Source organism: Canis lupus, chromosome 7, assembly GCF_048164855.1.
Source record: "Canis lupus baileyi chromosome 7, mCanLup2.hap1, whole genome shotgun sequence".
Classification (NCBI taxonomy): domain Eukaryota; kingdom Metazoa; phylum Chordata; class Mammalia; order Carnivora; family Canidae; genus Canis; species Canis lupus.
This window is the reverse complement of record NC_132844.1, coordinates 10,253,635-10,281,465: the sequence shown is the minus strand read 5'-3', so window position 1 is coordinate 10,281,465 and position 27,831 is coordinate 10,253,635. Positions and strand designations below refer to the sequence as shown.

General features: G+C 34.9%; 1 protein-coding gene across 5 annotated transcripts in view; it reads right to left on the bottom strand.

Moving 5' to 3' along the window:
- The window catches only part of HACE1 (HECT domain and ankyrin repeat containing E3 ubiquitin protein ligase 1), a 107,295-nt gene that overhangs the window by 26,994 nt on the left and 52,470 nt on the right, over positions 1–27,831 (bottom strand). For all 5 annotated transcript variants that reach the window (XM_072831946.1, XM_072831949.1, XM_072831947.1 and 2 more), the window contains 7 exons: positions 25,953–26,103; positions 19,000–19,334; positions 18,491–18,559; positions 18,160–18,247; positions 3,111–3,222; positions 2,924–3,021; positions 2,631–2,718 (listed from right to left, as the gene is read on the bottom strand). In XM_072831946.1, the coding sequence (XP_072688047.1) occupies positions 2,631–2,718; positions 2,924–3,021; positions 3,111–3,222; positions 18,160–18,247; positions 18,491–18,559; positions 19,000–19,334; positions 25,953–26,103 (941 nt within the window). The remainder of the gene's footprint in view (positions 1–2,630; positions 2,719–2,923; positions 3,022–3,110; positions 3,223–18,159; positions 18,248–18,490; positions 18,560–18,999; positions 19,335–25,952; positions 26,104–27,831) is intronic.

Sequence of the window (27,831 nt, the reverse complement as noted above, 5' to 3'; positions counted from 1 at the left end):
CTAAGTACTTTCTTGGAAATCTATGTTATTAAAAAGAACAGATAAGGAGAAGGAGAAATGAAAAAAAATAAAGAAGGAAACAAATGGGGGAAAAATCTATTTTTTTCCTGCAGTAATAGTTTAAAACTATTCAGGAAAGAAGTAATAGGTTTTTAACTTGAAAACCACTTAAAACAGAACACAAAGTTTGGGTTCTGTTTTAAGTTCAAAATAAATGTAACTATGACACAGCTATTTTCATTACCTCAGAAAAATCCCAGTGAACAAGAAAATATCATTTTCCATACAATAATAGCTTCTAATAATTATTTCTGCTTTTTATGTGCCAGGCACTAGACTAAGCACTTTTTACATAACAGCTAATTGATTTGTCTCTCACCACATTACAAAACATTCATTATCACCATTTTCAAATGGAAAAAATTGAGATCCTGAAAGGTTACATTTACTGGCCCAAGATAACAAGAGGAGCAGAGCAGGACTCACACCCAGGGACAAAGGCTGAGATGCTACAGTAAGCATCTTAATTTAATTAGAAAGCAAGTTTTAAAGAAATTATTATAGACATGAGGACTATCCAAACATTTCCTACATTCTGGAATTTTTAATTGAAAATTGTAATGTAAGTCCCTTCATGTCAACTAAACTTAAGAACAAGGAACCATTTCACTGAGATTTTAATTTATGAATACTGTGACCCCAAAGAGAAGACTTACATGGCTTACAAAAAAGGACAAATCACAATCTTTATGATCTCTATGCTTCAATAAATGCTCTGCTAATACAGTCATAGTAAGAGAAATTACCTTGACTGAAGATTCCACACCAAATCTGTTTTTTTTTTTCAGGTATGAAACTAAACAGACAGACTCAGAATAAGGGACTATAAAGAAATGAAATAAATCTAAAATATAATGCTCTAATGCTAAATCTTTTTTCAAAGATCAGGCCTAACTAAATGCAGCACCTCCTCAAACTTGTCATAAAAACAACCAAGACACCAAATTCACCTCAGCGCAAATAATCAGAAGTTACAGAATTAAAGCAGATAGTCACATATTCCTCAATACCTTCAAACAGACCATGTGTGTCTGAGGAGCCCAGCACACAGGTGAATACCTGTTCCCTACTATCACTGCAGCCCACCACCACCTTACCACTCCTAAAGTCATCTTTCTTAGTGGAGTTTTGCCTGCTGGTTTGGTTAGAGACGAGAAGGTACAATTAATGATGCATTCTCTCCATATATATATATATATATATATAAACAACAAAACAACTTAAACATTACGAAAGAAATGATTTTCAGGAAATAAAAGCAACTGTGTAAAGCATTTAAAACTGAAATCCCAAATCAATCAATCAATCAATCAATCTGAAATCCCTTCTTCACTTGTATGTCTTTCTCAAGTTAGAGAATTGTCAAGTATTCCTCATATAGATGAGGTGGTAACCACTTCCATTTAGCCTACAATATCAAATTAGAATTATGCAAGTCAGAAGCACTATTTCAATAAACAGTTAATCTGTATTATAAAATAAGAAGAGCTTTTTTTAATTGGCCAGGTTTCAATCTTTTAAAAGGACTGAAAACTAAGTTACTATACATAAGTAGATTATAAGTTAAAATTTAATACCATGATTTCTAGACTTTGTTTTTTATGACCAATTAAATTTTAAGATTTGGCAATAGGAGAAGGACAAACATTATATGGTTTCATTCATTCGGAGAATATAAAAAATAGTGAAAGGGATTAAAAGGGGAAGGAGAGAAAATGAGTGGGAAGTATCAGAGAGGGTGACAGGATATGAGAGACTCCTAACTCTGGGAAACGAACAAGGGGTGGTGGAAAGGGAGGTGAGCAGGGGGACGGGGTGACTGGGTGACGGACACTGACGGGGTGGAGGGGCACTTGACAGGATGAGCACTGGGTGTTATATGTTGGCGAATTGAACTCCAAAAAAATATATATACAAAAAAAAATTTTAAGACTTGGAAACTCAAATAGGGTTAGCAAATTTGAATTTTTCCAAATTAATATTTAAGTCCATCTACTAGCACTATTTCAGAAAAGGAGATTTTAACTCAAAAAAGTAGTTTAAGGACAATCCTTAAATTGGATAATTTAGTTTTACTTTATAAAGAACTGATGAAAGCTTCCTTGGAGCCAGAACTGGTCCTTGAGATAAATATTTGAGAACCAACTATTTAAGAGAACAGAATGCTAGACTGAGGAGCCCCTGGGGTGGCTCAGTCAGTAAAATGTCTGCCTTCGGTAGGTCATGATGATACCAGGGTTCTGGGATTGAGCCCCGTATCAAACTCCTGCTGAGCAGGGAGTCCGCTTCACCCTCTCCCTCTACATCTGTGTTCTCACTCTCTCAAATAATAAATAAAATATTTTTTTAAAAAAAGAATGCTAGACTGAATCAGGTTCCACTCATGATCCTACTGCTCATTAACTATGTTAATGTAGATAAAAACTCTGAATTTCAATGTTCTTTTCTATGATATGGGAATACTCCACACCTAGCTCATAGAATTACTATGGGAATCAAAGGATAAAGTGCACTGAAGTAGTTTGAGAATGAGAAGCCACAGAAAAAGTCATGTAGACTGTACAACTTACCATCAGCTGACTGGGTGAACAATGCATAATCAGGATTCACTATCTCATTAGACAGAATATCAAACCACTCACGCACAACACCTTGGCCCTGAGTTCAAGAAAACAAAATTAAGTATCAACAAAATATATTATGGGGAAATCTTTTTCTGAATAATAAATTAAAATCATTTCTAATTTCTTCCCTTTTCAATTATGTACTAAACTTTATTCAAGTGCGCGTTTCAATCTTTTATATATAAAATATTTTATATCTTTTATATCTTTTATATAACAGCACTTATTTTTATACCTACCATGCCTTCTTCTCCATGGAACCGTACAGCAATTCCTTGCTTTAGCTTTGCACAGTTTGCTTTTGACACAACTTCACAGCTACTCCTAAAAATAGAATCTAAATATGTAGCATTGGTTAATTTTATATATTAGAACTTCAAAGAACTAATATTTTGTGCCTCACACACATCAGTTTATTAAACATACCTCTGTGAACAAGCAGGATATCATTTTCATTCACTGGCCTGTGCACCATGTCAGAATCTGGTTGTCCTGAGTGCAAATGTTCATAGAACCACTCACAGCGATCTTTAAATGGCTACCCCAACAAATGACAGTAAAATATGTTAGCAATATTTCAGTTACTATCAGATTATGTAATGAGCCTACTAATGCCCTTTCTACAAATAATCATTCTTAGACCTTTATTTGTAATAAATAGTTCTAGATAATGTTCTGACATTTCAAAACCTATTCACAAAAAGGCAAATCTTAGCTGAAATACTTTGATCACAAAGAGTATTTTTTAAATAACCAACATTTTTAATAGAAAAGACTTGATAAATTGGGTTATATCTAAAAACTTAATATCAGATATGTAATTGATGGCATTACTCCCAATTTCCTTTAAGCCCAACAATGCTTTTAGGAATGAATTTCCAAATCCAGAAAAATTACATTGCATGTTACACTTAATTCTTCATGAAAATAATCTTCTACCTTTATTCTTTTTTTTTTTTTTTTTTGATAGAGAAAGAGTGCGTGCTCAGCCTGGGGGAGGGGTAGAGGGAGGAGAGGAAATCTCAAGCAGAATCTGCACTGAGCCTGGAGCCCGACACAGGCTTTGGTCCCAGGGCTGTGAGATCATGACCTGAGCTGAAATCAACAGTCAGATGCTTAATCGACTCAGCCACCCTGGTGCCCCTATCTAACTTTACTCTTATTTCTATTCTTTGAATATGGACTGTAAACCTTGACTATTGGGATATTTTTTCTTATTTAACATAGGTGCCTGACCTTGATTGCCAAGGCAACCACTTCAAAGAGGCATCTACTCCAAAGATGGCTATCTCAAATAAATAGAACGCCAGCCACATAACTTGATAAAGAACCAGGCCATTTTCCCACATGGAGGCTCCTCTGTTTTAGAAATCTTGGTTGATTTCTATAACTAACCATTTGGCCCACCTGTTTTTCCCCTTCCCGTGCTTGAAATTCCCACCTGTATGTTTTAGATTCAATAGTGAGTCTGTGAAACCCTAGGCGCCCACCTCAACCACAGTAAAAGCAGAACCTCAGGCCCATGTGTGTTATCATGCTTGCACATATGCACACACTCTCCCATTCCCCCAACTCCACCATGTGTGCTGTGTAATATCCAGATCCCATAAGTAATAAACCTTTATATATTTTTTTCAGTTTCCTGATGGTTAATGTTAAAGGGCATTTTGCAACCATAATAAGAACCACAAGGGCTGGTCTAGGCACAAGCTGAGGCTTGTTATCGACAGGCTGAGACCAATATACAACCATTGGCATAGTTCGCAGGACTGCGTGATTGCCCTTAAAATTAACCAACAGGACTGTTTTTACCTACAATTTGCCTATTAATTGCCAAACTCATCATCTGAGAAAGAAGCAGCTTTAGCTGGGGTCTGTTGTGCTGCTAGGTGCTTTCACACATCGCCTGTGTTGTGTGTTGCCTGAAGTATCCAACCTAAAAGGTCACAGCTGCCGTAATAATGCAAGAATATCCCCAGAGCAGCATGATTAAAGCCATATGGTCTAATGAGATGATCAGACTACTAATTATAAAGGTCTTAATTGACAATATGTATAAGGGTCCTCCAAAGCCAAGGATATTGAGGGAGGGTGGATTAGACTGCAAGGCTACTGTCACTGCCCAAGGAAGGTTCTGGGCCAAAGGTAGATAGAAATGATTCCCTTAGCTAAGGAGGAAGTGGAGATTTCCACTTGCAACCACTGAGTCAAATGGGTTGTGCCCAAATAGATGTCCTAACTCAGAAGAGAGAAACAGCCTTGCAAATGGAAGCCAATAGCACCACAGGGGTAACATACAACAGAGGCCTACAGCCTCTGTGCCACCACTTCACTCACCACCATTGCTACTTGTCCCCTGACCCAATAGGATACTATGGATTCAATCCCAAGTGTGGTACTGCTAAAAAATTAATGGACAAATATAAATGTCCTAAAGAATCAAAGAACCCTGAGGAGGCACACCAGCTCCTTGATAAATACAAAACCCCGTGGACGCTTCCTAGGTATTACTCAATTATGCACACCAAAATGCCAAGACTCTGGTTTATGCTCCAGAGGCCTACAGACTTTTCCCAAAGACCCTGTGCATATCATGCTACCGAAGGCAGACTCCAACTCCGAAGAGGTTTCTTGAGACACCCTGAAAAGGAAAGTGCCACCTACAAAGAGCACCTACCTGACAGTGATGTCATCCAAAATTTCCTGGTTAAATAGTTTTCCAGTAAGATTAAGGTAACAGGATAAAAACAAGAAGTAGAAATTGAGATCAAAAGCTATATCTTAACTGATATAAATTCAAACCTTTCTTAAATATTTTATGCAGCATGAAAGAGAAAGGAGAACTAATTGATTATTGCAGGTTTTCCTGTTTGTTTGGAACAGGCTCTGAACTGTTGTTACTCGCAGCGGCTAAAATGCACCAACTGGGTGGTATCTCTGAAGACTCTAAAACCCATAGCTTTCTTTAAGATCCATCTGGGCTATAATGCTCATTCCTTCTGAGAGAGTACAGATTCTGAGCCCTCTCAGCTTTCTGCTGAACAGGGCATAACTATAAACATGTTTCATGAGGTTTCCCTGCTATCAAGGGAAGAGCAGACAGGGTAGGGTTATCAAGGCCTCTCTTGAAAAAGAAGAGGGAAATAGGAAGACAAAGGCCCCTAGAGCCATTGATGTTCATATTCTAGCCCTCCCTCTTCTCACTTGGACATGTGCTGTCTGGCACTGTACCCATCCTTCCATCACAGTGATCACTGCTAAGGCTTCCAGAAGCGGCCCATCTCCTACTACACAAAATTCCCATGGTCCAACTGGTTCATCATTTCTATGACCACAGTGATCCAGATGACCCCTTCTTCATTTCCAACCCGAAGAAACCCCATTTGACCTTGAGTCTAGAGGATTATTTCACAAGGCACTCCCCCTAAATACAGGGTTGCACTACTACATTTTATTTTGACATCAGAAACCATCAAAAAAGCACTAGAACTCCTAGAAGAAAACTTATATTCTTTCTCTATCCCTTGAAGATGTAAATACAATGACTTTGAAAAGTAAACACCCTAGGAGGTAACTAAAACTCTGCCCAGAGTTGCCAGAGACTGAAGGGAAAAAAGAGGGGAAAGCCTTTTAAAATACAAAATGCTATAAAAGCTCTTTTGCCCAAACTCTAGTCCCAGCCTCCTTAAGATTATTTGTTAAGGATAAATACAAACCTTAAAAGTCTCCACAAATACTAGTACAAAGCTTTAGCCACTGGAGCAGGCAACCTTAACTTATTCTGTCTGCCAATTTGGATTCAGCTGTTATTTATATGACAGTGAGTTTTATACTGTTGTACCTGATTCATGACTAGAATGCTGGAATTGATGCTGCAGGTCTCTGCGTCTGCCTGTATGTTTATGTGTATCTATGCATATGTTATATGTATATGATTTTTTTCTTCTCTCAACTTCTAGATGGTACTGCCAAAATTAATTTGCAAAAGAACTCTATTTAATTAGCTTAAAAATAAGCACTTATGAATTAAGTCTTCCTAAAACTCTGTAATACTGAAACTAACCCAAATATTTCAAGTTCACATGATCTGGGATAATCTTTGGGAAGTAAAAGCTAGTTTAAATTTGGTTTAATTAGGGATCCCTGGGTGGCGCAGCGGTTTGGCGCCTGCCTTTGGCCCAGGGCGCGATCCTGGAGACCCGGGATCGAATCCCACATCGGGCTCCCGGTGCATGGAGCCTGCTTCTCCCTCTGCCTATGTCTCTGCCTCTCTCTCTCTCTCTCTGTGACTATCATAAATAAATAAAAATTAAAAAAAAAAATAAATAAATTTGGTTTAATTATGGGATGCCTGGGTGGCTCAGTGGTTGAGCGTCTGCCTTTGGCCCAGGGCGTGATCCTGGAGTCCCCAGGATCGAGTCCCACATTGGGCTCCCTGCATGGAGCCTGCTTCTCCCTCTGCCTGTATCTCTGCCTCTCTCTGTGTGTGTCTCTCATGAATAAATAAATAAAATCTAAAAAAAAAAAAAAATGTGGCTTAATAAAATGCAGATTATATATTAACCTATATATAATATATAATTAACATAATTATATCATGCACATATATGTACTGTATGTTAAACATAGAGATCATATAAATATAATGGGAAATATGTTAAATAAAATGCAGATAAAAATGTATTGTACCTGGATTTACTAGTCAAATAAATTCATGTTATCTCTATTACAAAATCTGTCAGCAAGTAAAGTAGCTGGGCATGATGCTACCTAATGAAGATTTTCATGGACAGTCTAAACATAATTGGTGTGATCAAGTAATTTAGATAAATGTTAAATGGTATAAGAGTTTCTAGATGAACTTTTCAGCAATAATTATGTGTTATGTCCAGCTAAAACTAGTTTCTAAAATTTTTGTTAACTTTCACCCCTAGAATTTTGCTGAATAAGGGAATTCATTGAATGTCTAAATCATTTCCAAATAAAATACTGAAACATTCATTGCAAAACAAGTCGAAGTTTACCTACTTTTGACCTCTTATCACAGAGGAAACTGAAGATATTTGGGTCTGTTAGTAAGCATGTCTTGTGACACTGAAAAGTTGTACCATGGGGAAATATATATTGATAGAAATTATGAAATATAAACACATAAATTTGCCAACCTAAAGAATGCTGGTATAACAATTCACAAATTTTGCTTTTTACTTTTTATCAGAAATTAAGGTTTCTGAGGGCTAAGAGTTCTAATTAATCTATGTAATTACAACTACTAGAAATAATATGGGAAACATCTCTCTGCATGCAAGGAAGGTAGGACATATCTTTAGTTATGAGAAGGTATGAGGTATGAAGATGTATATTTATTAAGGGAAAAGAAAGGAAATTTGTCTGAAGTAAAACTGGTTATTTCAGAATGGCAAAGAGGAAAATAAAGGATAAAATGGTACAGAAAGTAGAGAAGAAAGAATGAATTTTACCTTGTGGTTGACTTGACTAAAATCGAATTGTTGTTTACAAGGGTTTGTTTGTTTTTATAAGCTTTAATATCAATACTATGCTTATATAATTTTCTTTCATGTGTTAAAAGGACAAAGTTTTCTTGGGAGTACTGGTCAGTTCTTGATAACAGATTATGAAAGCTTTTGCCTTACCTTTTAAGTAATCTAGCTAGAAAGCAAAGATTCTGTGTTTTATCAAAATAATTAACCTGTACTTCATGCTGTTTTGATCAGGTCTTTGATTACTTAAGCAAACAGCATCTTCTCAATATTAAAGTAGTTGAATTTTGCTCCAAACTATGTAATCTTCTGTATATACCTTTAAAAATCTTTTGTCATTTTGGGTAAGTAGATAATTATTGTTTCATAATTATCTGTGATCCTATTTAGTCAAATGTCCAAAACCTTTTGATGTTTTTGACTAAATTCCCAAAATCAAATTCTAACTAATGTATTTCTGACCTGGAAATAACTCTGGAATTTTCTACAGAACCCCTGGAACATCTCAAAAGATCTGCTCACTCTCTTTATAAAAAGATAAACAGTGAATTTAGCTTATTTGGTATGATAACTACATAAGAAGCACTGTCAAATAAGAAATAATGCTGAACCTTCCTTTTGGATATCCTTGTATGAATGGATATATGCTATCAATATAAGTATTCAAGAAATTCTACTGAATTCCTAAAAATCTGATACAAAATGTTTTCAGCCATCACTCCAGTTATCATCTTACAATGTGTGTCACAGAAATAGCCAAATTTCCTTATTAGTTGTGTTATAATTAACTCTCATCAGATCTTTAAACATGGGCATTTTCAAGTGTTTTATCTTTATCATATTTAAGTCTTTTAGTTTTTTTATCCTTTACAGACAGTTACTGTTTCACTCTGATGCTTTTGCACAAGTGCTTCTTCATCTTCAAGAAGATTCCTGGAAAGAACACTGACAAACCCAGGTTTCTGATAACTTTCAGATCATATCACTGAACTGGGTAAGAAAGGAAAGAACTCTAAGGAAAAACTAGATTCATAAAACTGCTAACAAAAGATCAAGATGAAGAATCACTGGGACTGAATGAACTGATGAGAATGATTATAATTTTTTATGAGCCTTCTTTGAAACACTGTTGGTTCTTTAATCTTCTGTTTTCCAAACTTAAGGAAACTTTTTCTCTTAAGCTACTTACAGCAATTTGGAAGAATGCCTTTGTGAACAAAGATGAAACAATCACTGTTACCTTCCATCTGATCCTTCCAGAATTTGGAAACTCTCACGGTGAGTATTCTTAAATTTTCACAGTAGCATAGTTATTAACATAATCTGTTCTTGTATCACGACACAACTGGAAACAATGGTTATACTATCAAAGGCTTTGAATGGGGCAGCCCGGGTGGCTCAGCGGTTTAGCACCGACTTCAGTCTAGGGTGTGATCCTGGGGTCCCAGGACTGAGTCCCACGTCAGGTTCCTTGCATGGAGCCTGCTTCTCCCTCTGCCTGTCTCTGCTTCTCTCTCTCTCTGTCTCATGAATAAATAAAATCTTAAAAAAAAAAAAGGCTTTGAACGGAATGTCATATTTGAGAGAGATATGCATATATTCAGATATGACCAAACAGCTTTAAAAAAGTAAGGCTGACTTTATGGAACCAATTAAGCCCCTTGGGAAAATAAGTTTTACCTTACTTATAGGGTTCCCAGCAGCCTTACCAGATGAGTGAGGAAAGTCACTTCCTGGCAGGCCTGGGAACATCAGAATATTTTAAGAACCTCAAAAAATGAGGAATTCACCCAAATCTATTGGTATTATAGGTGAAGTCTGACATCAAGTCCTTAGCTTGGCTTCCCAGCCTTGAGTAGCTTTTAAAAATTCAATCTGAGACTCCTTATGAAAAAATCCACCAGAGCTGACTTACTACATGATCAATCGCTATTCATGCTGCACTTTCGTAAATAAGCAGGCCAGGTTTAAAGAGACTGGGCTTTCTTAACAAACCCTTTAGCCTTATTTTCCTCATCTCTGATAGAAATGAGGGTGACTACAGAGAGTAAAAATTATGTTTCAGTAATACACCTTTGTGAATATCAGATTTTAGTGCTTTTAATTGTCCTTGAGGTTTTGTTTTTCACCTGTAAACTGAACCAGATCATGAACTCTTCTAGTATCTTCCAGTATTTGGCTACAACTCTCCAAACTGACACTTCCTATTTTTCTCCCACCCTTCTGACTTGGAATCACAGAGAAATTAAAATTGTCTTTTTCCCAAAGCCATGAGAGCTAGAATGGAATAACCTGATATAAAATTCAGAAAAATCATTACAATACTTCATATATAGACAATACTTGCACGTGTTGCTGTGTGGGCAATAGTGAGTTTATCTCAACACTTGATGGCATCATCAGAAAATCCAAACTGCAAAGATGCTTTGAGCCTAACATCTAGAAATCCTGCCTCCAGGATTCAGATTTGGTTTATAATTTGCTCCAACCATTAGCCTTTATTTTTCCTTTGTTTCCATAAAAATGCCTTTTATTAAATACCTGATTTCTTATAAATACAAGCCTAATTTTGGGAATCCACTTGCATGACCATCTCCTGAAATGAGATACAACTTTTTAATTAACTGATCTATTGTCATGGCTGGACCTTTCCAGTTTGAGACAATGGCTACAGACTGGATTTCAGACTACTGCCTGCATAATTATTAAGTTTTGCAATTATAATTATATTTAGATGTGTATGTTGTGGGTTACAAAATGCCCTGCAACAGACTTTGGCATATCAGTTACCCAGGCACTTAAGGTCCTCACTATTGAGTCCAATGCCTCATAGTCTGTAAACACTGACAGTTGTTTGGGTTTATTTCCTTTTCATAATGCAAGTGACTGACTTAAACTTTGATTGCTGTGGCAGCCGCTCCAAAGATGGGCTATCATGAGGAGGGGGTGCCAGCTACAAAACTAGATTAAGAGTGCCAGACTACCTCAACATACTGAGGTTCCTCTGTTTTATAGATCTAGGTTAATTTTAGTCATTAACCATTTGGGGAATTTGTTTTTTCTCTTCCCATGCTTTAAATTCCTGCTCTTATGTTTTAAATTCACCAATAAAGAGTGAGCCCTCAAAACCCTAGCTCCTAACTCAACCCCAGGCTCAGGAGTGCTCTTTCTCTCTACCTGTGACCTCACAGCATGGCCCTAGGTATGCTGAGTAATTCCAGGTTCTGTAAGTAATAAACCTTTATATTTTCAAAGTCTTCATGGTTATTGTTGAAGGGTATCACTCAGAACCACAAGGGCAGATGTAGCCATGACACCGGTTACTGGTAAGATGAGACTGACACACAACAGAAGACATACAGCAACTAGAAAAGAACTATTACCCTTTTTCTTCCCTTCCTCCACCCTAAAAACTGAATAATAAGATCTCTTGCAGTAAAGAAGTCTCTACATTTATGTCAGATAAGCAAACTTGCAAGTGACTTGTAGTTTTTATGATTAATCAGGAAGTATTACATACCTAATGCAGGTAACATAACAGCTTTAAAAATCTCAACTTCATTGTGAAAAATTATTTAATACACCTTAACTTCTTAATACAGTTAAAGAGATAAGGCCAACATAGGACAAACAATATGTATATAATATCACGTTCTAAATGGTGAAGTACAGACTTCCACTATCATGGTATAGTGCACTAAGAATGTAGAGACTATGCAGATGAGGAAAGTACAAAACTTTCATGAAGTCACAGTTTGAGCCAGGACATAAAGCTGGGTAAGATGTGCTCAAGCAGGGAGAAGAGACACACCAGGCTAAGGGAGTCCAAAAAAAAAAACAAAAACAAAAACAAAAAAGGCACACACACACACACACACACACACACACACAAAGGCACAGAAAGAACAACTGTACGTCTCCCTAGAAGATGGTAATTGCCATAACCAGAGTCCTATCCCTACACATAATGAAGGAAATAAGTTTGTATAAGTACACTTAAGGACATAATTATGGATCCTTAGAATCAAGTGAAGAATACAGGGACCATTGTGGGTATTTGGTCAGAGGGATATAACATGATAAATGTGGTCATTAAAATGAGAGTAGAAGCAATGTTAAAGGGAGACCATCTAAGTGGCAGTTTATTAAGTATTGGGTGATAAGGAGTTGGTCATAAGATGAAAGAGAAACAAAAAGGAAATCTGAAAGACATTACTCCTTTGAATAAAGATGAAAAGAGATGATCTCTAGGGATAGAACTTAATGATAAAAACAGCTTAAACGGGGAATACTCTCCCCTCACAATCTACCCCCATAGTCCTAGGGGCAGAGGTGGTAGGATAATTAATGAGGTTTTATATAACCTGAATCTCGGGTTATTTGGGATGCAACTTAGTACTTACTAAGAGCTTGGAAATTAGCACTGGAAAGTGCCATAGCTGAAGCACTGGAAATAGAGTCATGAACAGATCTGGATTTGGACACAAAGTAAGGTTCTTTGTTCAAGAGATTAAAGATATAGAGAACAAACACCTAGAACAGAGTTTACGATCACAGGTTAGGACTGAGAATCTGCTTACTGAATGATACACATAGCTAGAAAAGCCAAAGGAGGACCAGGGTGGTGCAATAACACAAGGCCAAGAGTTTTAAAACTAAGTATCATCAATATCCAAGACCACAAAGGGTATCTTTGAGGCAGTTTGTAGAACACTAGTAAATTTCTTCATGTGAGCTAAATTATATACTAGTTTTGGTTCAAAAGGCTTAAACATTACTTTATTAAGTCTTAATAAAAATACTATTATGAAGGTAACTGGTGAGAGATTAACTTCTGCCCTTTAATACCTGCCTATTCAGTAAAAAAGAGTAAATGCTCTCTTTTTAAAAGTTAAATGTATTGGGGAATCTGGCTGGCTCATTCAGAGAAGCATGTACTCTTGATCTCTGGGTCATGAGTTCCAGCCCCATTTGGTGTGTAGAGATTACCAAAATAAACTAACTAACTAACTAAATAAATAAATAAATAAATAAATAAGACTTAACTGTACAATTTTGTCCATAATTCTAATAGTCTTTCACTGAAAAAGTACTGCTGTTATCATATAATTACTGGGCATATAAATTTTAATAAACAAACTAGAATATAAAGTGCTTGCAGTTTTAATGATTATTTCTAAAACTCTGGTAAAAGAGGAGAGAAAAAAACATTACACAGAGGTGATACATTCAAGTGAGGGCTCTTAAGTTTGATAAATATGGTTTGGAATCCTGGTTCTGTCACTACTGGGTTTGTGATCTTAGGGGAATTACTAAATCTCTCAGAACTTCAGTTTTCCCACCTATAAAATAGGGAAACTCAAGGACTGTGAGGATTAAATGAAATAATGCAAATACAGAATATAACAATAATTGCAATAATTAGTTAACTAATAATTCTTAAAGCACCTGTTTAACCAGGTACCGTTTTAAGCACTTTACACATATTTTTACACATAATCCTCCCAACACTGAGAAAAAGGGATTCATATCATCCCCAGGTCACAGAAGAGAAAAATGTAGCACCAAGAGGTTAAGGAACATGTGGAAATACTCAATATCCAGAATGTTCAAAAAGTAAGTATTGTTCTCATCACTCAGAACAGTGTTAAAATTATTTAACATGATGGAAGATGACAGAAAACTTATTCACCATTATAAGATAATAAACTATAACCTTTATCTATAACAAGTGAACCAAGAAATAAAAGCAAATGGTATTTTTTAAAGTAATTCTAATGAAACATTAAAAAGTACAAAATGTGGGACACCTGGGTGGCTCAGTGGTTGAGCGCCTGCCTTCGGCCCAGGGCATGATCCTGGAGGCCTGGGATCGAGTCCCACATGGAGCCTGCTTCTCTCTCTCTGTCTCTGCCTTTCTCTCTCTCTGTGACTCTCACGAATAAATAAATATTTAGAAAAATAAAAAAATTTTAAAAATAAAAAGTACAAAATGTTACCTTCAAAAGCTAATAAATGATCTGTAAGATCAAAACATCACACAAATTTATATACACCTAAAAAGCCAAAGAGCACATTTCGTATGTAAAGTTTCTGAGTACCTGCATTTCCATAAAATAATTTGTAAAACAAGACTGATCACAGAGGCTCCTCTTTTTTTTTTTTAAGATTTTATTTATTGATTCATAAGAGACACAGAGAGAGACACAGAGACACAGGCATAGGGAGAAGCAGGCTCCCTGCGGGGAGCCCGATGTGGGACTCGATCCTGGGACTCAGGGACACACCCTGAGCCACAGGCAGATGCTCAACCACTGAGCCACCCAGGTGACCCAACAGAGGCTCCTCTTAAAAGCATTTGTACAGCAATACAAAATGTCTCTCCCTTTAACTACAGGCCACCTAAAAGCCACCAATAGAACAAAAAGTCATTCCCTTACCACAGGTAATTTTGTTCTATTTTTTGGGTTTTGTGAACCACCTCCAAGTTACAGAAAATTCCTAAATATAATAGAGTACAAAGCATTTTTTCCCTGATATGAGTTAGCTGCCAACATGATATCCAATCACCCTTAAATACTTCAGTATGTATTTCTTACAATCAAGACAATTCTCCTACATAACCATCAAAACATAACCATCAAAATCAACAAATTAACCCTGATACATTACTATAACTAATTCTTAGATTCCATTTTAAGTTTTATCTGTTCCCTAATAATGCCCTTCACAGTGTAAATGACTCCTGAATTGGATTCAGTTGTCCTGTCTCTTTCACCCTGGTACAGTTCTTCAGTGTCTTAATTTTCATGACCTTGATTGATACTTTTAAAAACTGCAGGTCAGTTATTTTGGAGAATGTCCCTCCACTGTAGTCAGTCTGATGTTCTTCTCATAATTAAATTCAGGGTGTATATCTTTGGCAGGAATATCAAGGAAGTGATGCCACATTCTCCTCAGTGCATCCTATCAGCTGGCATATTCATATGCCTATTTTGATGACTGCCAAGTTTTTCACTTAAGTTTTTAATCTTTGTAATTCTTAAGCATCCTATTAGTAGATACCCTGAGATTGTAAAAACACCCCACCCCTCATCAAACTTCCCATTTATTAATTTTTTTCAATATAGACTTACAGGTTCTAATTTATTTATAATACTTTGCCATCATTATTTATTTGGATATACAAATTATTCAGCTTTGGCCAGTAGTGTCCATTCAAGCTGGTTCTGTGTCATTCTGACATAATCCTATCACTCTTTGAACAACTTTCTTGCATAAAAAGAGGTTCCAAGCTCATTTTGTACTTCCCTGACCTACCCCTGAAATTAATCATTTGTCCAAAGAGCCCTGGTTAATTCAGAACGGTGTTTCTGGACCAAGAACTGGGTGCCAGGTTTGGTTTACCTATTGATCTACATTAAAAATTTTAAGTTCACACCGATATCTTCAATTCTAATATAACAGCACACGGTGCACTCTATTCTCCTCCATTTTGAAACTCCTTTCTCCAATACTAAGAAACCAAGCTCCCATAATAAATACACTTACTTATCTGATAAACTGCCCCACCCTGTATATAACCCAATTTCCTGTCACTGACATGGACACTTTACTGCATGGATGCCCTCTACCCTACTCAGGCTCTGTCAGTCTACTCTGAGCACCTGTCACCATCCTCTACACTGGACATCAGCATGTGCTGCTCCAACTCACATCTCTATGCTGGGCCCCTCTTCGACACAATCTCCTTACCACACACAAGCTCCAAAACCCCACGCTAGGCTGGCTACCACTATGCATGTGAACCCCTTCCTTACCCTGGCCAGGCAACAAAACCTCCTCTGTGGTGAAAGAGGTGGACAGCTTAATGCAGATGCTTTTGACTAAATTGTCCAGGAAAGGAAGAGGAAAACAGAAGTGAAAAGCAGAGATAATATTAAAAATAACAAACTAAAAAAAAAACAAACAAACTATCTCTTTCAAAAACTAAAAGCTTGGGATGCCTGGGTGGCTCAGCGGTTAAGCATCTGCCTTTGGCTCAGGGTGGGGATCAAGTCCCACATCGGGCTCCCTGCATGGAGCCTCCTTCTTCTTCTGCCTATGTCTGCCTCTCTCTGTGTGTCTCTCATGAATAACTAAATAAAATCTTAAAAAATAAATAAAAAATAAATAAAAAAACTAGAAGCTTTTTTCACCTATAATCTCATTTGCCCTAGATTAGAGTTACATAGTTTGAATTTAAAAAACAGACTTTTAAAATCTTGTTCTCTCACTTAGTAGTTGAAGGACTTAAACAAGGTACTTAATTTCTTCAGTTAAAGAGTACCTATCTTTGCATGATTGTTATGAAAATAATCTATGTTGGGCACTTGGGTGGCTCAGTTGGTTGGGCATGTTCCTTAGCTCAGGTAATGATCCCAGGGTCTTGGGATCGAGCCCCCGCATTGGGGTCCCAGCACAGCGGGCAGCCTATTTTTCCCTCTCCTCCCGGCTTATGCTCTCTGTCGCTGTCTCTGTCTCTCAAATAAATAATTAAAATCTTTAAAAAAAAAATCCATGTAAAGCAAATATATATCTGGCCTAGAGTTAGCATTTAATAAATATAAGTTATTATTACTACCTTCTCTTTTACATTATCGTTTTTAACACATGTCACAGGATAGCTATATACACATGTATAATTTTATAAAAAGTAGTTCTTAATTTTCTTTAATTTCTGAAAGGTTCAGTGTCCCTAAAGACATTTAAAAACACCTACAGTATCTATGACTACTAACCAAACCAGAGCCTCCAGTCTATCCTACAATTTTGACAAATTATTTCCTGAAGTTTTGCCAAGCTCATATCATTCTCCTGAAGCAAAGGGCTGCTGAGAGTCTAGAAAACAAAGGTTTGCAATGTGGTAATCAAGGTTTAACAAAGTGTGATCCCAACCTATCTTTCCAGAATTACATCTCATTCCTCACCTACACAAAATTTGTTTCAGCCACTGTAATTTTATACACTTTTCCATTTACAAGCCCTGACCCATATCTTGGCTAGAATGTTCATCTTCCTCATTTACTCCCAGCAAGATTCTGCAATATTTTTCAAAGTCCAGCAGAAAATACACCTCCTCTTCAAAATTTTCCTTTACTACAACAGGCAAAAGCAAGGTCTTCCTCCCTTAAACTTCTAAACAACTAGATAATAATATAATTACTGTTTCATAGGTACATTTATTATCTCCCCTGCTAGAGTGAATTAAGATCTTTCTGGAAAAAAGACATATGCTTTCTATCTCCAAATAACTACCATTTATTGAACATACATACCAATTACATTTATTCTTCACAATAGTTTTGTGAAATTGGTATCATTATCTCTATTTTATAGATGAAGAAACCAAGACTCAAGGATGTTGGAAACGTGCCCCAAATTACACAGCTGGCAAAAACAACCTTTTCCCTAGCATGTTTCATGAAACATGAGATATGAGGAATGAACTTTGCTACTAGGGAACAGGCTCTCAGGTCAAATAAATTTGGAGGATTAAAAAAGTTTAATCACTATTTTAGGCAAAGGGCTTCTCAAAGCCTTTTAACAAGCTGTTGATATGCTTTATAAATCTCCAACAGAAATATTATTATATTTTCCAAATGCATTTGGGGATAAAATCCTTTTCTCAAGGATCATTAATCTTATAGGACAAATATTCCATGAAACCCATTTCAGGAAATGTGGCAATGTATTCTGTTGTCTTTGCACACAGTGGGCACTCAATACACACCTCCTTAAAGATAAAAAAAAAAATGCTCCTCATATTAAAGTAAGATACTAATGTAATTCCACATACTAATATACAGAATAAGGCAATTTCACTCTTCTTATAGCAGGAGGTCCAAGTATAACAATTAACATCATTAAACAGCATTCAAATTTAAAAATTTTTCATTAGACAGACTAAAAACAAGATTAAGAGAAATCTCTACCTGTGCTTTTATGATATGCATGAATCTTGACATCAACTCAGGACATTCAAGGAGGAAATGAAAGTGATCAAATATAATTTTGGGATTTCTAAAAGAAAAATATAATTTGTTTGAATGGACAGGAAGAATGAGTTGTTATTAAGTCAAATGCAAATTCAGATATACAGATACTGAAGCAGGAGAAAAATATTAATCCACACTTGTAATACTTTTACTTGTCATGGTGCATTTTTTGAATAGTAATAGAAATAACATTATTTCTGTTGAGATACAAACTATGTAAAGAAATAAAAGTCTACGAGGGCAATGCATAAATCTAAGAAAACCTTACCTATTAACAAAGCATTTTAAAACTTCATCATGTTTGCAGACAAATTCAATGAAACGGGGTGAGGTCATTCTGTGGGTGATAAAAAAAAACAATCAGAACACAGAGAAATTGATGATACAGCAAATTTCATAATGATGTACAGAAATGGACTGGCTTCTATACAGAAAAAAAAAGATATGGGTTTGGACTGTCTTTATAAAAATTTGAGAAACTGAGGCATACCCAGTCAATTTATAAAACAGTAACTGTTTAAAAATCTTGAAATTTTAAACATCTTTGCTCTATACACTTTGAATACATAATTAAGCATCCTATACAAAGTAAGGATCTTTAATTAATGACTTATATAATGCTTAAAACTCAAATATTTTTAGATTAGTACAGTAAGTATCATAAAACATCAGAACAGAACCTAAAATCAACAAATTATTATCTGTTGTTACTGGTCACAAAAAAATCATAGCTTTTCTTCATCTATCAGAAAAGGAAATAATAAGCAGAAATCTTACCCTGGAGGCATCTGACAAGAACAGCACATGTAAAAAGCTTGAATGACAGCACTTAGCCGGTTAGCTGTCATAGAAATAACATCCTGACAGTCTGCACTGGCTTCCTGTTTCCCTCCAAGAGCATCTGGTTTAGATTCTCCTGTGCCACTGGATAGATTTTCATAGCTCCCAGGTCCTGGAGGTTCAAATGGAGGAATGGAAGTACCATCTTGATCTTGGCCTTTTTGTTTCAGTAAAATAGAAGTGATATCCGTTGAGTCCTTTTTGTTTTTCATCAATTCTGTAGCTATTAAAACTAGCCATTCATCTAATGAGTGCCAAAGCAATTCAAGAGGCTAGGAGAAAAACAGAAGCGTTTTTTAAATATCATTCTTAAACTCCAGGAGAAAAAAACCTCACACAAAAAAATAATATAAAAGAGAAAATTTATTCTAGATATTTCTATTTTCCCAAGTTAATGTGATAACAATGCCTAGAGGAAGTAACAAAAACATAAATGCCACATAAATAACAATTTCTTTGCTTATAGCAAAAATTTATTCCTTGGGATAAAAAGGTAAAACTAAAACCTTAACAAAAAAATGTATAAGCAATCTATCCTCTTTTAAAATTTTTCAAAAACTTAGCTTTAAAAACATATACTACTTCTATATATACAATCCCCCAACCTTTACTATATTCATGTGTCAACAATTTTCAATTATAAATCTTTTCTCAATTATAAAAATTAGAATTTCTAAAAAAGCTTAATAAACAGCTTAGTTTTGGGGTGCCTGCCTGGCTCAGTCAGTGCAGCATGCGACTTGATCTCATGGCTGTGAGTTCGGAGCCTCACACTGAGTGTAGAGATTACTAAAAGAAATAATTTTTTTTTAAAAAGTTTACTGTGCTCTTTTTTAACAAGTAATTCACAGAATTTTGAAAATTTTATGGTAAAGTTAAAAGTATGATGTAATATTTATATATACACACACATACATGTTTTCATGCACATATACATAAAATCCATCTCTAATAACTAGTAATTATCAAATACTGACCAGCAAATTCTTAATTCCAAGTAAAGATTAACAGCTTAAAAAAAGAAAAAGAGGGAGAGAGTAAAGTGTTTCTTATTTCTACGCTATTTAAAATATTCCTTTTAAGAATAATGAAATATCTTTTGTAAATTAACAACAAATGAAATTCCTTTTTATATATTATGTGATCACAAAAGCTACAATAGGACCAAGTACTAAAGAAAATGAAATATATACATCATCCCTAATAATTAGTAATTTTTAAAAATTTTATTCAGTTATTCATGAGAGACACAGAGAGAGGCAGAGAGAGAAGCAAGCTCCCTGCGGGGAGTCCAACGTGGGACTCAATCCCAGGACCCCAGGATCACGACCTGAGCCAAAGGCAGACACTCAACCACTGAGCCACTCAGGCGTCCCCCATTAATTTTTAACAAGGAGAAATACTATCAAACAACAAGCTAGCAGTGATCTAGTATTCACCACCATAACTAGTTAGTAATACTGTACGGTTTACTTGAAAGTTGCTATGAGAGTTAAGCTTTAATGTCCTCATCATAACAACAGGAAAATGGTAATAATATGAGAGAAGGATGTGTTAACTGACCTTATACACATGTACCAAATTATCACACTTGTACACCTTAAACTTACACAGTGTTATAGGTCAGTTATATCTCAATAGAACTTGGGGGAAAAAAAGACCTGTTAGAACATTTTTAACCCCACATAAAAACTTAACAATTATGGGGGCATGGCAAGGATAGCAGTTAAATGCTCCTTTATTCCTACACTACTTTAAACATTCCTATTGAGAATGATGAATTGTCTTTCTGCAAATACAAAAGTTACTCTTCCTTTTTGTTTCTTATAGGATCACAGAATGCTACACATTAGACCATGTGCTTCAGAAAGACCCATGCCTACAATATTTCAACCAAAAGAAATAATGTTACTTTTTAAGATTAAAATATTAAAATCTTACTTTATGGAAATAGATTCTACAACTATATTTGGAAGTTTAGGGAATATTTAAACAACCTGTTCTTCCAGGAAATTCTTTACAGTTATTTTCTCTTTTTTTAACATTTAAATTCAATTAGCCAACATGTAGTAGTACATCATCAGTTTCTGATGTAGTGCTCCAGAATTCATCAGTTGCGTTTAACACTAAGTGCTCATCACATCACATACTCTCCTTAATGCCCATCACCCATTTACCTCATCCCCCCTACAATTATTTTCTAACAAATTCATCTGCTATATGTTCAGCTTTTCTTATTTCCAGAACATTCTCTTTTTGAGAATATTTGACTTACTGCATTTGCAAATGATTAAATCAGCCCAAGTCCTCACTGTAATAAACCAAAAGAGGAAAACAAAACAAAATAAAGCAAAAAGCCCCCACTATCACCAACAAAAACCTATTTGCTTCATTTAACAAATATTTAGTTAGTACACACTAGGCAACAGTTAAGCAAAGTAAGAAACTAATTATACTTTGAGGCTGAAATAAGCACCCCTGTCCCCCACAAAGAAGGCTTTTCCATGGTCAGGCACAGCAGTTGGGAGATCCAGGATCCCTGAACTGCTGAAAGGAAGTGCAAGAAGTACCAGCTGCCATAAACACTGATGTGCCACCTGCACCGAAAATGTCTTTATTCTCCTCATGAGCAAAACATTAAAACTGCTGTAAAAGATGAAAAAGAACTTTTTATGCTAGCAAAACTTTTAGTTTTACATCACCAAATGAACTTCCGAAATAGAAAGAACATGTGGGAATGTAAAACTTCTTGAAACAAAAGGCAAAAGGAATAATTGGCCTCTAAATGAGATGGGCTAAAACCTAGAAAATGAACACACTGGATGGAGATGAAGCCTAAGGCAAGAAATGATACCTAACTGCTCACAGAGAGGAGAGCTCTAAGACTGAATCAACAACAATCCTACTTTTAAACACTGACAATGCATAAAAATTAAAGGTCAATTCTGAATAATCCAGAAACAATTTTTTAAAAGCCAGATCTGTGTAAAAATAATAGTTCTAGAAAGAGTTTTTGGTAAAGGAACATAGCAAAAATTAAAAGAGATTGAGGGAAAAAAGAAGTGGTAAGTCATCTTAGACCTTTCTTTACTTTTCTCTTTTCCCTATCCTTTTCCCTATCTTTTCATTCTTCATTCACACATGCATTAAAACTAATTTCCAACCTCAAGGCATCTTTACCTAGAGAGTTGTCCCTTTGAAGATTTTTTTCAGTTCATGCCTCAATAACAAAAAGAAAACTGTGAAAATGACTTTAATTTCTAACTGTGGTGTAGCAGTCTCAGATAAAAAGGATTAAAGTAAATTTTTAAAATAAAAAAATGAACTATTGCAAAGCTTATCTATGATGCTTTCTATATCTATAAATAATAATGATAAAAACATTAGATAAGATACAAATATATCAACTATTACTGAAAAATGAGTCAATGACTATGGAAAATGGGTCAATGACTACAGAAGCCATTAGCAGGCTTCTTGGCATTGTGAAATACTACTTCATTTCATATTACTGAATAGTCTTTACTACAGAAATATATTTTACACATAGCAACAATGCTGTGACTATCATACATGATTTTCAAAACATTTTAGGTCCTATTTCAAAGCTGTAATATATAAAAATCTCAACTTGTTGGATAATGTTAAAATTATTAATATCCAAAAAAATTATTAATATCCATATACCAAAGTGAGACACAAATTTTATAGGAAAGCATTAGTAACTTAAGTTCTCTAATAGTGTCTTGAAATTTTCTCTTAGTCTGACTATTCTCAATTTGATAATATCAAATGTTATAACCCCAAAGATAAGATTTTAATGTAAAAAGTTTCTCAATTTTTTCTGGCTTCCAAATATCCCCAATTATAATTTTATGAAAGTGTTAATAGTCACAGCTTACTATTGTCTCTCTCTCAGACACACACACACACACACACACACACACACACATACACACCATATCAAGATTCAGGAAGCCTAAATTGTCTTCCCCATGCTCCCACTGCTTCAATAACCATAACTACCTTCTCCCTCAGATGCCCCAAAGTTCCCAAGCACTAGATATATATCTCTTAACACCGAAAAAAATGGCTAAGTGTTAAGATTAACTTAAAGGATTTCTTAGATAAATCAGAAAACTAATAACAGGATGTTAAACAATTTCACCTACTAAAACCACATGGCCTATAAATCCACTCATACTTAATGGAAAACCCATTAGTTAATCCTAACAATAAAGTGACATGTTAGAGTACCTAGTTAATGAAATGGAAAGTAGGGATCAACTGCTACCTTAGACAAAATGTGGTAAAAATTAAGATGGTATTTCCAATCTAGCATTGCAGGAACTCAGGAAATGGTTATGATCTTTACAACTGTGAATCACCCCACAGTGAACCGAAGACTTTATATACACAGATGACAACACAGTTTCTATATTTTATCCTTATAAGTTGGAGGGCAGATCATTTTGTCATCCTCCAGTCTACATTTAATTCACACAATTATATGAAAGAGCCTATATGTTTTAACAGTAACATCTAATGTTTTTAAAAATTAGGTGAGTTTTGTAATAAAAATATTTTACTAATGTGCAAGGTCAAAATTTAAGAGAAAATGAGTGGTCAGAGGCATAAGTAGTTGTCAATGATGGAAAAAAAATTACCTTAAAAAAAGAAAAAAGAAACTAACAAAAGGAACTTTTTATATTATATGTGTCACTGATATATGACAATCAAAAACAGAGTTTAGATTTCATAAAAGAAAAGCACAAAGAAAACCAGTGATAGCCTTTTCTACTCTATTATACCTGTAATGATGGGCTAGATAGAAAACTAACATTTTAAGTCAAGCATTAAATTCCCACACAGAGGCTACTAATTAGCACACAACTTATTTTCTGATGTCATTAGCAAACACATGGCAGACTTAAATTTTAACGACAGCACCAAAGACATCAGACAAGAGTGAATATAACCTACATGCAATTTGGGTAACAGTGATTGTATTTATACCTGATTTTATTTTGTATTCATTATTATAGATAAGTAGAGAGGATAAGCAGAAAATGAAATCAAGCCTCGATTCAGTAACCAACAGCCTGGGCCACACAAGAATACATTAAGAATAACTGCATGGAATGTGAATGTTTAAGCAGTAAAATTCACTTAACACTGACAAAACAGTGCAACAATATTTAGATTCAAAATTTGCAAAGATAGTAAGTTATCACTACAAACACTATTTTAAAAAATAGACACAAGACGTGCTGAAGAAGTGGTATGTAAAAAGCCAAAATTTTAACTATAAGAAGATGTATAACTGATTTCTTCCAGGAGGTGGCACAATAAGGGAAAAAAAAGGAAGGAAAAATAAGAAACATTCTCTCTCTCTCTCACACACACACACAGCTGCAAACTCTTTCTTATACTAATTCTTTAAAAAAAAATAGTGAAGCAAACAGATGCAAGACAAACCTTTCTGAAAGCCTATCATATCCATTTTAGGTTATTAAAGAATCTACTAGTGTCAAAATACTTCCTACTTCCAAAACACCTTTCTGTAAGTGCCCAAAAAATTTCTGTGTAAGAAAAGAATCATTTAGCATAGTTCATTAGTTTTACTTTAAATTTTACAGACAGTAAAGCTATCAATCTGAGGAAATAGCACATAAAAATGTTTATATCACTTTTTGGATAGATAACCTGTATTTATACTCAAAAGACTAAAGAAATAGAAGCCTTTGTGAACCCAAAAGCAAATTTTATGCTATGAAAATCCCTTAAATTGCCTTTTAAAAATTACACAAAAACAGTTATAAAATTACACATTCGTCCAACATCTGAGTTGTCTAAAAATAAAATGCCACAAAAAAAGCCTTAACAATAGCAATTATAGCCATGTTCATTTTGCTTAGTTCGTAAAATTTTAATTTGATTTGGGTGGCAACATTGTCTTGGGTCTTACAGGAAGCAGCTGATGCAATACAAAATATTTAAAGAATATATGGGGCGCCTGGGTGGTGGCTCAGTTGGTTAAGCATCTGCCTTCAGCTTAGATCCAGCCCTGTGTCTGGCTCCCTGTTCAGTGGGAAGCCTGCTTCTCCCTCGCCCTTTTCCCCTCACATCCTTCTCCCCCCTTCCATCCTGCTCCTGCTCTCTAATAAATAAAATCTTAAAAAAAATAAAAAATTAAAGAAAATATCTCAATGATTTTTCCTTGAAGTGATCTCAAGAATTGGTAGTAAATCCAGGAAATGAACGTAACCTTACTTCAAAAACACATACACATACATAACACACACATGATAATAACCTCTAAATAGAAAAATTATGTTCAGAGGGGAGGTGGATGGGTTAAATAGGTGATGAGGATTAAGAAGTGCATTTGTCATAATGAGCACAGGGAGACGTATCGAATTGCTGAATCACTATTATTGTATACCTGAAACTAACTTTAACACTGTATGTTAACCAACTAGAATTAAAATTAAAACTTTAAAAAAATAGACACAAGAGAAAAAAAGAAAACTAGATGTTTTCTTTCCTTCTGAATTAGAAATTAAAAAAAAAAACACAAGATGGCTGCATATTGTCACATTTACCTGTAATCCAATAAAAGTAGACTTAAAAATTAAATATCTTTAATCTTAAAATACAACACTAATGGAATTACAATGTTAGTTATAAGAAAAATACAGAAGAAAGCTCACCACTTAGGATTTCTAATGATTAGACAGAAATGAAAGGAGAAAAGTGTACCTAACTTAAAATGTGATATGAGTAGGAAGCAAACTTAGTTTATGAGGTTTCTGACTAATGAAAGCATGCTTTGTCAAATTCATCTCTTTTTCATCTATCTTCCTAACAACGTCATATATTTTTCTGACCTTGAACACTTGGCTTCTTGGAGTTTTATTCCCGTTGTAGCCCAAATCAATTCCATTACTGGGAGAGGATGGACCAATTCGAAAGACATGACAAAATATCCTCACAATCCTTAAGAGGCTCTTCATCTGAGCATCATAATTACTAGACAGACTGAAAATAAAAATTAAAATATGAACAGGTTAGGTGAAATAAAACAAATTACATCTTAATTTAAAACATTCAAATTACATTGACCATGCAGGTTTCCTAATATAAGTAGCAAATTCCTACCATGACAGGGTTGGAATGTTTTAATAGGAAGTTGCTATACATTATTTGGATTGCATATGAATGAATTATTAATGTTTAAGCAATCAGAATAAAACTGATAATCAAAGCATAAAACTATGAAGAAAAGCACCACTGTAAAATGGTTTCTTGAGGCACCAACTTAACGCAAATTCGAACTTTCACTTCTCAAAGTATATAATGTAAATTACACTGAGTCTTTAGAACTCTGAGAATATTTCACAGAGAAACAATGATAGAAATCTTGATTATGTTAAGTCAACCCACAACTCAATTGTAGAAGCTAAACTTTCTACTCTCCTATCCATAACCTCATTTTCCCTCCACTCCCCAGAATAGTAACCAATTGTTCATGTACAGTAGAACATTTACAAATTGAATAATCTTAAAGTTACTATCAGCAAGGGTGGTTCTCTAAATAATGGGTAGTCTTATGACTCTATATAAATATAGGATATATCCCACCATGGAAAAAAGAAAAGAAAAACTCAAATCCAACTAACACAATAATACTGAATATAATACAAACCTTCTTTGACAAATCAAAAAGACCTTTAGAATTCTTTACTGCCTGGGGATTGTTAATCATTACAAATATCAACCAACTACCCTTCCACAGAGAAACTGTAGGAGTTAGGCTAAATCTGTACTGAATCCAATGCCAAATCCTTAAAAAAAAAAAAAAAAACCTCTTGTTGTTCAAGTGGTGGTTTCATTTTGAAATCTCTAACATCACTTATCTTGTATTACAATAGTTGCTCAATAGAGTAAAGAGTTGCATAAACTTCTGGGCATAATGGTATGTCCATCAATTGGTAGATAGATGGTATGTCAACTCAATAATATTTAATAATGTTATACGGTGACATATAGTGACTCTACTTATGATAAGCACCGAGTAGCATACAGAATTGTTGAATCACTATGTATGTTGTACACAAACTAATGTAACATTGTATGTCAATAATGATAACGTTTTAAAAAAGAGGGGGAATTAGTAATGTGGAAATGACAAATGCCTACTTCTAAGAATTTCAGTGTGGTAATGCCAAATAGAGGGTATTTTCTAACCTGGTGACATGGGAACCCAAAGTTTTCTGACACTTTCACTTCAATATTCCTGTTGTTTCTCATTCTAGGAATTATTAAATGGTTAAAAGTAGTCAATAAAAATTAGCTATCAGTTCCAATTGTTAGTGAAACGTAACAGTTACTGCTATCCACACTATTAAACTGTGAAAGCTACTTAGCAAAACTTTTTGTTTTAGTAACTTTGAATTAAATGTGTATAGAATCACTACTTTAGCTTGTACTGATTTTTGCATATTTGTCTTTATGAAGTGTTTCTAATTTTATAGCCAAAGATTGTTAAGACTGATAAAATAGAAATGTAGTTTAGCTGAAACTATTTCTTTCTTTGTGCTGTCACTCAGAAAAGTTTAACTATAATGATTCTCAAATTCTTCCATGAGAAAGAGGTAAATCCTCTGCAACATTACCATAGATATAAAAATTTAAGTACCTGATCTAGGAAACACTTCATGAGACATCTTAAGAAGTATTTTCTTACAGTGGAATCTGAATATCACT